The sequence below is a fragment of the Penicillium pulvis genome, assembly GCF_028828015.1.
Source record: "Penicillium pulvis strain IBT 33274 chromosome Unknown contig_12_segment0_segment0, whole genome shotgun sequence".
Lineage (NCBI taxonomy): Eukaryota > Fungi > Ascomycota > Eurotiomycetes > Eurotiales > Aspergillaceae > Penicillium > Penicillium pulvis.
In genome coordinates, this window is record NW_026643072.1 from 947736 (window position 1) to 959924 (window position 12189).

Below are 12189 nucleotides of genomic sequence, written 5' to 3' on the forward strand. Positions count from 1 at the left end.
GCAATTGATGGCGGAGACGTTATATATGTTATAATCCAGGACCGAGCCCTCGGTCGAAACAATAGAGTACAATTCGTCATATTCTTCTTTTCATTGAAATGCGACTAGATTCCACGGGCGTGACTAGATTGGAAAGCCAGAGATTGTCTTATTCGACTAATGTTGGAAGGATGCGAAGTTGTTCATCCGCCGAGCTCGGTCGGAGCACGTCTCACGTCACCACATTTCGACCGAGATAGCTCGGTGATACGTCCTCATCCCCCAACATCACTCATCGCCAAAATTAATAGTTTAAGTCAAGCATATTATTGCTTACCAAACTCGGAAAAGACAGTCACTGTTCAGTGCAGCCGAACTATGTCCGAAGAGCTCCGAGATGACTGCGCCGAACCCAAGCGGAGAAAGGTCCGTAAAGGCACCCAAAGCTGCTGGGAGTGCAAGCGAAGGAAAGTCCGATGCAATATTGCTTCACGCGAAAACGCCATCTGCAGTAACTGTCGACGACGGGGAACTGCCTGTATTAGCCAGGAGCTTCCAGATACACCGGTGCCACCCGTTGACAACCAGGTATACTCACGGCTTGGTCGGGTGGAAGAACTTATCGAATTATTAGCCCAAAATGCTGGCACAAACACCGCTCAGAAAAACTCCACGGATGGCAATCCGACCCATCAGAATTTTGTAGCGCAAGGGAATGAAGAAAGGTTCCAGCGAAAGACAGTACCGCCAACAGTAATTGCCCCAGTAGGTTTCTTTCGTCGGTCTCTCGTTGAATTAAGCACTGATACTTTGAAGAGTCCTCAAGAAAGGACATATGGCCACAAAGAACCTCCCTTGGCTGCCCCTCGAATTTGGGACAGACGACTCGCAGGCAAATATGAGGCAGTTAATCGGGATCTCATCGCGGCATGGCCTAGCCAAGACGATCTTGAAGTCATCTGCACCCTTCCAGGCGGCCCCACAATGCGTTTAAATGGGGACATACTCACCCAATGCCCCAGTATACCGGGCCGCAAAATTTCGCCTAAAGAGATGTTACAACTGCCTCCACCAGGCTGTCATCCGATCCTGATCGCGCGCAAGCTTCTCATGCTTGGAACATTCCTCCGTGGTGTTCCCCCGTCTAAGATGCAAGAGCTGGGAAGCATCGGTACCCTCTATACTGGTATCATGTTTCGAGCAATTGATACGGCCATCAGACTTGTGACTACCAATGACGAGCTCATTTGCTCCGTCGAGGGAGTAGAGTGCATAATGATGGAGGCTTTATACCAAAACCACTCCGGAAATCTCCATCGATCATGGATGGCTGTGCATCGAGCCACTGCAGTTGCACAAATGATGGCGATACATCGCGGTCTCGAGTCACCGTCACTGAAATTTGTCGAGCCTACCACCAAAGAAAATTTCAACGAAGACCAAATATGCTTTCGATTAGTACAGATGGATCGGTACCTCTCGCTTATGCTCGGTCTGCCTCCAACATCTCTTGAAGTCACTTTTGCTACACCCAAGGCCCTGGAGGGATGCAAACCCATGGAACGCCTGGAACGCATCCACTGCATCGTTGCTGAACACATTTTGCGGCGGACCGAGGCTGATCTGAACGACCTCGCCAAAACCCACGAAGACGACAAGCTCTTGCAAGAGATTGCCGCTGACATGCCCGCCCAGTGGTGGTTAACACCTAGCTTCATACCTAGCATTGAAGATCCCGAGCTGCTGGATGATACAGTTCGCCTCATGAACCAATTCTCTCATTTCCACCTGTTGATCCGACTACATCTGCCCTATATGCTCCGCGTCTCGCCCGAAAACAGATATGATCACAGCAAAATTACAGCTATCACCGCCAGTCGAGACATTCTATCGCGATACCTAGCCTTCCGCACTTCAAGCCCTGTCTACTTCTACTGCCGCGGCGACGAATGTCTTTCTTGCATTGCCGTCATTGTATTGTGCATCGCGCACATGAACTCTCGTAGACAGTGTCCGCAGCTCTTTAAGGCTGACGGAGATGACACTGTCTTCAACTTTCTCGCGCACAGTCGCCCTAGTGACCGCGCCATGATGGAGCGCACGTTTGAAATCATGAATTCTACTTCCAGCCGTAATCATGATGGCATCACCTCTAAGCTTGCCCAGATCATTCACCACCTGCTTATCATTGAGAAGAGTGCTGCCAGTGGCAACTTATACAGTACAAGCTCCTCTAAGGGTGATCTGGGGGAGCTTGAATTCTTCGGCACATTGGCGGACGAGGGCAAGGCCTTACATATCCATATCCCTTACTTTGGCAAAATCAATTTCGAACGCCGTACCCTCCCACGAGATTCCACGGCTGTATCATTCCCCGAGCATATTGGGCAAAGCCATAGATCACCGGTAGGCCCAAATGGCCCGTCCGCACTTCGAAATCCGGATCAGTTCGGCTTTGCCAATCCACTCTCAGGGATATCGCAATACGAACAGCTGCAGCCCCCTGAACCAAATAAAGGGCTCGAGGATAACCGCGATATTTCACACGAGCAAATGCATACCACGATGGATCCTGGGGTTGATGATTGGAATCTACAGGGCATCGATTTAGCCCTCTTTGATAGCCTTTTCCATGGCACAAATATTTTCAACCTAGACGAACAGACATGGTAATCATCGGAGGAAGTACCAAAAGGATCTCTACTTTATCCGCACATCAAATAGCTCAATTAATGGTCATTTTTAGAGGGCAATTACTGGCGTAATATACTACAAATGATGCAAGGGTGAAGTTGCAAAATGTCAACTGGTGGGTCTCGGACCCGACAGATACGAACAATCTCCGAAAAGCAAAATAATGACCGATGAAACTGTTTTAATGAGCACGAGGCCCTCAATTTCGATCTGATCTGGTCACGAGTACGGATCGGACTTCTTACCGAGTTAGAGTTATTCAGCCCTTGAAAAGCTGAGTTCTACCCCCTTTTGCCCCCCAAAATATAAAAACCATCACATCCCTTAGGCTCTCGTACTCGTTCGGTGCTTTTAATGTCATAGCCCCCCAATTAGTCCAATCCTTCACAATATCGTGAGTCTAACCACTTTAGAACTCTTCAAGACCTAAGGAATATTACTAACCTCTGAAAATAGTTCACCATGCTGATCACGCGCGGAATCTCACTCGTCAATTTTGCAGTCGCCTCATCGGCGTTGGCATTCCAGGTCTTCGTCTTATATCCGTGGCATAATCAGCTGGACCATGAGTTCAAGTCTTTGAAGAAAGAGCATCTAAAAGTGTTGCGCCAACTTGATTTACACATGGCTGTCAAATCATAACAGTCACCTGGAAAGATGGACGAACATGGTCGATGAAGACAATTAGAAGTGTTTGATAGAATGGGACGGATAATACTGGTGGCATTGAAGGAGCCAACGGAGCGAAAGGGATCCGATCAGGCAGCAAAATTATGTACACGAAGCCTGAGGGATATAAAGAATATACAGCAATAGAATTTGGTGGATCCATGAGAGAATAGAGCTTTTATCTCCAATGACGAGGTGACCTACAATCCCTCCCACAATTTTGTTCTTGCCATGTCATACTCCGTCGCACCAGGATAGTATTCAAAGGCACGTCATCTCCCAAATCATCTTGCGGCTGTGTCACTACCAACTGAATCATTGGTTTCCCCACGAACTCGTCTTGAGGCCGGAAAGCCGGTTTAGTAGATTCCGCTCTACCCGAGATCATCACATCTGCCCTTTTCGTTTGGGATCTTGTGGGGAATTTTGACGAGATCCTTTCAATGAACGGATAGAAGGTGGGTATGCAGGCTGTGATTATGCCACTGGAACACTCAATCACACTCCAGGTGCACGCATTGCCGAGTGTCCAGGATTTATCTGAAGCTTTGAACGCAAAGAGAGTACTGAAACGATAAGAACTAGTGAAAAGGACGCTAAAGCATAGCTCCGTTAGTTTAGTGTCTTAGAAGATCATGCTGTGGAACTTACAAGCAACACAGAAGAAGAAGTGCAATGACAGACAGACGGTGGGTGACTGTGGCGTTTGTTTTCCACACAGCTCGCATTGGTAGTATTATAATGGCGATATCGGTCACAATATTCGGAATGCTGTTTGCGATAAACAAGTCTCTTGCATCGATACATGCTCCTGGTATCGACGTATCCCACGCCCTTTCTATAGGTGCACATTGTATAACATTCACGCAGGTGATAACGACGATCCATGCGACGGTAATTACTCCCAAGACAATGACGGCAACGCGGAATTCTCGGTTGGGAAAGATGCGAGTATACATGAATAGCACCGACAGCTTGATCATGCCAACTGTGGCGCAGTAGACACAGTCGTAAGCTATTAACAACTATGAACGTGTTAGTTGGATAGGCTAGTCAGTCGATCATTGCAAACCCACCTTCGCAATCTTCACGAGACTATTTGTTGACAAAATGCTGGCATGTAGTCCCATGCCGAACTGAATAACTATTTACTGTTAGATCTGGGACCATGATATGACAGGCAGTGATAGTCTTACGGGTCAAATTGAGACCTGCAACTGTAAATAAAAGAAACTGCAACCCGTTAGATGAACTCGCCAAGTAGCGGTGACGACACCTACCAAAGATACCAGCATGGCAAAGTCATCCATCCCAAGCCCCATTCCTCTCTTCAGGGACAAGAATCGCAAAGTAACAAAAACCGCGGCCAGCGCACTCATGGCAATAGTAACAGCCCGAAACTCCCCCTGTCGACTTTCATGCTTGTCCGACATTATACCCAAGTCCGTCCAACGACGTATAACAGAATCAAAGCATCGTCGAAGAAAGAACGTCTCGAAAGAAGAAAGCGAAGACGAAACCGTAAATCAAAATAAAGATGACCTGCAAAGAGAAGGATCAAAAGAGCGAGACGAAGCTCACCGCATCACAGTAGGATCGGACCTTTGAACACATTGGACTCCAGCAGATCCCACTTTAAAATCCTAGCATCCGTCAGAAAGGGCGTATTGCCGAGCCTAGAAGCAAGGAAAGGAACAGTGAGCAAATAGGAAACCATGGAAGACCACAAGCCGTTGCCCAGAGTGGAGCTGGTGGGTACAAGGGAACAGCCGTTGGCTACGGACGGTTTTCCGCGTGGGGACAACCATACCGCTAGATCCTTCTGTTGCCCTGGTGGATGTCTCTAGAACGAATCCCGTCCGTATTCGCCCTTGAATTGATGGGATTGGACCATGGTCTATTCTACAAGAGTTGTGAGTGGTGGTCATTTAGAAATTTAGGAAATATAAACGAAATGAGCTCGATAGCCCTTTTGATCCCCACGGGATAGGGGCATGTGGGGCGAATCGCAGTTTTCCTTAGTATGACATCTTCTCTGCCCCTTTTAATTTGTCTTGTTCTTGAAAATCTTGCTTTCTGGCTGGATTGGACTCGATCATCTTTGCCACATCCGTTAGAGAACAGTGATGGAAGTAACATCGTAGGGCTGACCACAAAGCCGTTAATAGTCGGCTCTTCGCGGTTTCAGATAAATAGGTATCATGGTTTCCCGAAGAACTCAGTTCATGTTGTTTCGAAAGCTTATTCCAATCTAGGATTGGTTAATATATTGCACCCCCACACTGTGCTTAATTCCTCCTTTACGCGAACTAGTTCATCCATCTTTGTACAATGCCAGGGACCTCTCTTGCACTCCTTCACTATAGTTCATTAGTCGGTCGATGCCAACACGGATGTCCATGATGCCTCTCCACTATGGTTCAGCTTGGCCATTAAGCCTATGTTCAGGCCCACAAGACGAACTCGGATTCTACCTATCGATTTGGGTGCTCCGAAGGTCTCCATGCGAACGATATCACATTGGATATTGCAACCCAAGTTTATCCTATCACACTTCATGACGGGCTCTAAGTTGGAAGTGCTGGGTTGGTTTGCATTTCAGACAAAGTCAATTTGAAATTGCATTTGGCAGCATCGTATTGGGAAGGCACGATTGATTCGTTTTTGGAAGGCGCGATGCAGCTGACTATAAACCCCCCCCCCCTCTTTCTCGAATCCCAAACCTTCTCTTCTATTTCGTCATTCCAAGGTTGATGCTTCCACTCATTCTCCCCTCGTCTTTTCTGCCTAACGACTTGGGTGAAACCTGACATTGATGAGGTCCGTTCTGTCAGTATCTGATCTCATCTGCTTCTCGTTCTTGGCACCCAATCGCCCCATCACGTTGTAATCCGACTATCTAAAGTTCGACCTATACCCCCAGCGCTCATTCAATGTCGACCTTTGCGAATACGCCTTCTAAGATGTTCAGTGTCCTGTCTTCTTTGATGTGACAGAAACTTCTTTTGGCTGGCATCAAATGGATCCTCGCACTCTCTTGCTGGTATTCTAGCTGAACAAGACATCGTTGCCTTCAGTGGATCCATTATGTGGCATGCTGGCCACTCTAACAATAGATGCGCTGTACACGTGGCTGTATTCCTGCCGAGTTAGCGCATATTTACCAGAAGTATACAATATTTTGATGCGGACATCAGATTGTGGCCGATGTTGATCTGATGACCATGTCCAAAGTACTATTCAGCCGGTCTGATCATGCATTCTGTCTTTGGCTCCCAGGTCCGAATCTCACATGCCCCTCAGGGTGATACCCTAATGCGGGGAATGTGACAAATCACCGCAGTCTGCGTACTCCATGGATGAGGCTGCGAGACTTTCCGAGGTGGCAAAGTTTCAGGAATAAACTCTGTACGCATCGAGTTTCAAGTTTGAGATGATACCTATAGGTGGTTTTGTTACTATTATTGGAAAAATCACGATCCATGGATAGGTGGAGATCTGGGCAGATGCGACCTGTTCCGACTGGTTTGATACGTGTACTCTGGATGTGTATTTACATCAGCCACAGCAATGTTCAAGTATTTTTTGTTCAGAAAAGGCCATTTCAAGCAAGAGAATATCTAGAGTCAACATAAACTATTATTCTATTTCGTCATGTTGAAGCAAATTAATCACAGTAGCCCGGAGATTGGATAGCCGATCATCGTATTTGCGGTCTTTGGCCTGCGCCTTAGCCACCCGCATCACCACCTTCCAGTAATTCCCACTGGTTCGGGGCTAGAACCCGGGCCTGATCTCGAAATGCGCAATACGGCACGAACTCGGGCTAGCTTGCCTCGACATGTGGAGAATAAATGGGGATCGTCATTCTGAAACCCGGAACTGGAGAGGACAGGCACAGTTCACAGCGCACGCGTGGGTTTCCCACGAGTGCGTTGTAGGATGTACCGTGATCGTCGCTTTGTTCTTCTAATTTTGAATCGGGTTCCGAGCCCGCGCTGGTCATTTGTCAAAGGTTGTGTCCATGGAACGAAGTCGGTGACAGGGGGCTCCACTTGAAAGGGGGAAATTTGTTGAAGACACAAAATTTCCACATGAATTGCAATTAAAGAAAAAACTCATCTAACCTGCGAATGGCATTTTCTCCGCTTTCTAATCTGTTCCAAAACTTTTAATCTTACTGGGTCAAAACTGAAATCCCTTTAACCTTTAAACGATCGCGAAACTGCATTTTTGTTTTCGATTTGTTTTCGAAGCCTTGAAACTGGATATCCGTGGTTCGACCGTCTGACCCAGAAGGCTGGTTTAGTGGCGCATTCTGTTTCGGATCTGTATGTTTCCAACCCGCTTTGTCTAGAAACATTACTGATATCAACCAGGACCCCTTCGACCTTGAATGATTCATACTCCAGCCTTTCTCCCAGCCTGACGAGTATGAACACCCCTTAGCTCCGATCACAATTTTATATCCAACGGTCCTCGATGGATGCTAGCATGCGCTTTAATTAGCTGTAGCACATAAGTGCGGATCCAATTTACCGTCAAATCTGTTCGAAGTCTGGACTTTTCGCATTTCTCTATGTTATACTTGAATTGGGAGAATTCGAGTTCGCATCGCCATCGCTTTGACGTTCGCAACATTTCACTATGATTATTCCCGGCTATTTGGGCATGGCCGGTGAGCGCAGTCCTGTTAGTCCCATCACTCCCATTTCAGAGGAGGACTCGACAGATGGTACGGAGGATCAACTAGAACCCTCGCCGGAGCATCCAATTGCTCAACTTCAAGGTCCATTTGAGGAGTCGATTCGCGAAACAAAGCACCAATCTGCGAGTCAATGGGTGGTCAATATTGATGCGCAGTCCCGTCGTCGGGACTTGTTGGAAAATGATGAATATGAACGGCTCTGTGGTCGTAAATGGCGCCAACGCGCCTCTGAACAGTGAGGAGTCAGATCAATAGGAATGAGTTAAGCTTCAAAGCTGACATGCTCAGGTATCATCCTTTCTGGAAGCTCATCTCACAGATGGTGTTTGGAGTCCATCTGCTGGCCAGGCGACTTGCTATATCAGAACCACAGGTTATGAAGATCCTGCAAACCCATGTCGATGAAATGGATGGTTTTTTGCAAAGAACGACAGAGGATTTCATGATTATCCACATGGATGTTCGGACTAGGATCCAATATCTAAGTCTTCCCCTCCAGAACCTGCATGTCTTCGATCAGATGCTCGAAGATCGCAGTTTTCGCCTTTCCCTGGTGGCTTACCACGACCAAATCGAGCATGCCGTGAGCCGGTTCACGCTCTCCATCACAGATGCCATTAGGGATTTGCGCAAGGGCAAAGAGGCAATCAGTGTCCTATGGCACTACCTCCTGGAGATGTCGGGGGAAGGCAGTTTCGAAACCCACAGCCTCAAAGCTTTCTATCAAGCGATGATGGACAATCTAGAAGGCTGGCTCGAAGCCTTCTCCAAGCTCCGTCGACGTGGTACATCCCTCCAAAAGGCCCTTGCCCAACTTGCCCTAGCAGTCACAGAGATGCAACGACGAGTGGGCGTAGCAAGCAGGAAAGACGTGCGCTCATTCATCAAAACCCCCAAAACTGCAACTCGCACACGATCAGTCAGGAAACTGTTCTCCCCCTTACCCTCCGAGAAACCCCTTCCCCGTGACCCCCTACTGAAACCAAAGAACTCAACCAAGTCGGGCGAGGAGGGAATAGGTACAGAAAAGGGCAATGTGGGTCGCACTACCAATGCTACAAAACGGGAAAGTAACATACCCAGGGCCCTAAGCCGCGCAAAATCGTGTAGTGCCCTGGCCATGGACTCCAGTTCCACCTCCACTACCCCCCAACCACCAATCCCCCGTCCCAAGACAGCAGGCAGGCTGAGCAGAAAATTATCAAAGCCCTTCCTCCCAAAAAGATCACTCAGTGATGGCGAAAAGGCTGATACTGCACAGAATCGCCCCGCCTCGGCCCCAGCCCGTACCCTAAAGACACGCAGCGTCTCCATGGAACAACTGAAAGCGTTATGGGCGAATACAGGTCGTCCCCGAACACAGCAGTCCATGGCTAAGCACCCCATCCCACCCCCACCCCCAATCCCAGAATCTCATCGGGTCTCGAAACAGGATCCCACTGAAAAGGAAACCTACGAGTCCATGAAAGAGCAAGTCTCCCAATTCCTGAAGACAGATCGCGTCGTCGAGGCTTGGGATACCATGACTGCTAAAACGGGGACATGCGGCCGGACATTAAGCAAGACCGCAAAGGACTGGCCTTGCAGTATCTTCCGGGCGAAATCACCGAATGCCTGGCGTGCTCGCTCGAATGGGACGAATATGGGTGATGCGCCGGACTTTGAGAGACAGATGTCTTGGGTGCAGGATGCGCCGGAGGTGCTGAATACATATACGTTCAAACAGCGGCCTGAGACGTCGCCGCGGATTCATGTGCTTTCGGTGCAGATGACGCTGGACGAGGAGATGAATGATGATGAGCTGGGTGGTGGACACAGGGCTAGTGTGGATGAGATTCCTGATGGTGATTCGGGGTCTATTATTACTGCGCTTCCGGCTGTGCCACCTCCTACTCCTGCTACTATTCCTTCTATTGCGCAGGAGTGTCGGCCAAGGACTGTTGAGTGTGCGCGAGGTTGAGATCTGCATGCTATGTGATATCATTACACTCAGCTTGGGCTTGGTTCGAACTTGCGAGTTCAAGTTGAAATGGGAATGACGGCTGGTTTCGTCTATGCCCATATCTATACTATGTTTGCAATCCTTGGTGATTGCCTTTTATTACCGTTGTTTATACCCACATTGCTTGGCTTGGCATACCTTTTCTTTGATATCAACTTACAAAAACAAATCAATTCCGGTTTCGAAGGACAATGGCATTAGTCGTATAAAATAGAATCAGAATAGAGAACCCGGGACCAAAAGAATATCTAGCATTCATTTTTTCAGACCCGAGGGCCGAGCCTAAATCCGCATACTCGAGCCCCGGCAAGCGCCTAAGCAGTAAACGCCCAAAATGACCAAAACACAGGATGGACACAGTTCATAACGCGTGAGCCCATGGTAACGCACAAACAGGAAAGAGGTGAGGTGGATTATTTGCAGCGCTTCTCTACAATGTTGGCACCGTGCTCCTCGTATTCCTTCTTGGAGATCCACATCTGGTGGAAAGTACCCAGACTGGCCAAGATACTTCCACCGATCCAGGAACCAAAGCGGCGCTCGGCAGTGTTACCGGGGGCCGAGATACGAACGCGCGGACCGGGGAACTGGGCCATCAATTCTTGGCTCAAACGGTCAGTGAAACCGTAAAGCAGACTGGAGGCGCCGGTGACGACGACGTTGGCGAGCAGGTGGGGGCGAATGTCGACGTCCACACCGGCCAGGGATGCCTTGATCAACTCGGGAAGAGTCTGAGCGGGGGTAGGAACAGGGAAGGGAGAGTCGGGATCGGGGATGGCAGCTTTAGCATCGAACAAAGACTCCACAACGCGGAAGCGATCGGCACCAAAGACCTGATTGTATCCATCCGGGAACTCGAAGGGTCGGCCGGGAGATGAGCGTGCGGCATCTTCGTTGGAAATGCCGTTGGGACCGGTGGCAGAGAGCTTGTTCGGGCCGGGCCAGACCTGAACGACACACTCCTTGAACTCGGAGAGGGTGCGCTCCTCAAGGAGCGCGCGGTAAGAAGCATCGGGCGCCTTGTCGGCGGCGAAAGTCTTGAACTTGACCTGGGGTTCTTGGCCAGCTTCGACAGCGTTCTTAGAGCTGATCAAGTAGTGGGGCGTGATGGTGATAGGTTGCGGGGAGTTCTTCTTGAACAATGCGCGAATTTGGGAGGATATATAATCGCCTCCTAGTGGTGAGTGCTGCACACCTCGCTTGAGGATCATGCCATCGTGAACCGGGGTGATGGAGATATTAGAGGCGCCGATGTCCACCACGAGAGCGGAGGCTTTACCAGAAGCGAAACTGTATCAATGGAGATTAGCAGAATGCAGGCTTTAAAGATAAAGAAACCAAAGGGCCTCAGTCGGGGATACATACGCAGCAAGCACACCACTCCGTGCCAGGTAGAAAGCTGGGGTACCCCATTTTTCCATAGCAATCTCAATGGTCTTCTCGCGTGCCTTGGCCGGGTTCCATCCGGGCTCGGTCATCAACAATGGGCTGTCCGCCAAAGGCTTCTCTTCCGATTCAACCTCCATCTCTGTTGGGAGTTCCTCGCTGGGGATATCGTTCAATCCATTCTGGAATGGGTTGCCTGGTTTCGCGCCCGTGAGTCGGGAAGTGAACGAATGCTCCCACACCTTCTCTGCCATGTCCCAATCCTCAACAATGCCATCCCTGCCGATCGGGTTGTGGATGGAAAGACCAGGGCGCGGCGTCACAAAAATATCATCTCCGTAGACGAATTTCTCCTGGCCATCGGCGTTGTACTTGCCGTAATATGTTGGGATTAACGACTTGGGGGCATCTTCGCCAGCGAAGCCAGCGCGGGTGGTCGAATAGCCCGGGTCAAGGACAATGGCTGAGACTTCATCTATACGCGACGTTGGTTAGCAGCTGCTTGAGAATTTGTCTGAATCTATGTCCATTTGGGTCGGAGCTGGGCCTGTGAGGGACGACGAGCGGGCGCATCGCGAGACACGTACCTCCGCCATATTCGGCAGTTTGGGGTGGATTAGAAGGGTTCATGGCGATATGGCAGGAAGACAAAGCAGCCCAAAAGAAATAATTCAGACCGAGGTGTTAAACGGCCTGCGAAACCACGCGCGTAGTAGACAAGGGAGGGTAGGGAGACGAAGCGGTCTTTTCG

At 49.2% G+C, this 12189-nt stretch overlaps 4 protein-coding genes across 4 annotated transcripts; 2 read left to right on the top strand and 2 right to left on the bottom strand.

Moving 5' to 3' along the window:
* Window positions 1-357: 357 nt before the first annotated feature.
* Window positions 358-2652, top strand: N7503_001579 (Zn(II)2Cys6 transcription factor; the record flags this gene model as incomplete). The annotated part of the gene is made up of 1 exon (XM_057061126.1): window positions 358-2652. The coding sequence occupies one exon, from the start codon at window positions 358-360 to the stop codon at window positions 2650-2652; it is 2295 nt and encodes a 764-aa protein (XP_056925088.1).
* An 868-nt stretch (window positions 2653-3520) lies between these two features.
* Window positions 3521-4775, bottom strand: N7503_001580 (uncharacterized protein; the record flags this gene model as incomplete). The annotated part of the gene is given in 5 exon segments (XM_057061127.1): window positions 3521-3938; window positions 4003-4367; window positions 4419-4478; window positions 4495-4559; window positions 4577-4775. The coding sequence occupies 5 exon segments, from the start codon at window positions 4773-4775 to the stop codon at window positions 3521-3523; spliced, it is 1107 nt and encodes a 368-aa protein (XP_056925089.1).
* A 3214-nt stretch (window positions 4776-7989) lies between these two features.
* Window positions 7990-10010, top strand: N7503_001581 (uncharacterized protein; the record flags this gene model as incomplete). Its single annotated transcript, XM_057061128.1, has 2 exons — window positions 7990-8285; window positions 8339-10010. 2 exons carry the CDS (start codon window positions 7990-7992, stop codon window positions 10008-10010), a joined length of 1968 nt encoding a protein of 655 aa, XP_056925090.1.
* A 455-nt stretch (window positions 10011-10465) lies between these two features.
* Window positions 10466-12068, bottom strand: N7503_001582 (actin family protein; the record flags this gene model as incomplete). The annotated part of the gene is made up of 3 exons (XM_057061129.1): window positions 10466-11342; window positions 11418-11913; window positions 12026-12068. 3 exons carry the CDS (start codon window positions 12066-12068, stop codon window positions 10466-10468), a joined length of 1416 nt encoding a protein of 471 aa, XP_056925091.1.
* Window positions 12069-12189: the final 121 nt, after the last annotated feature.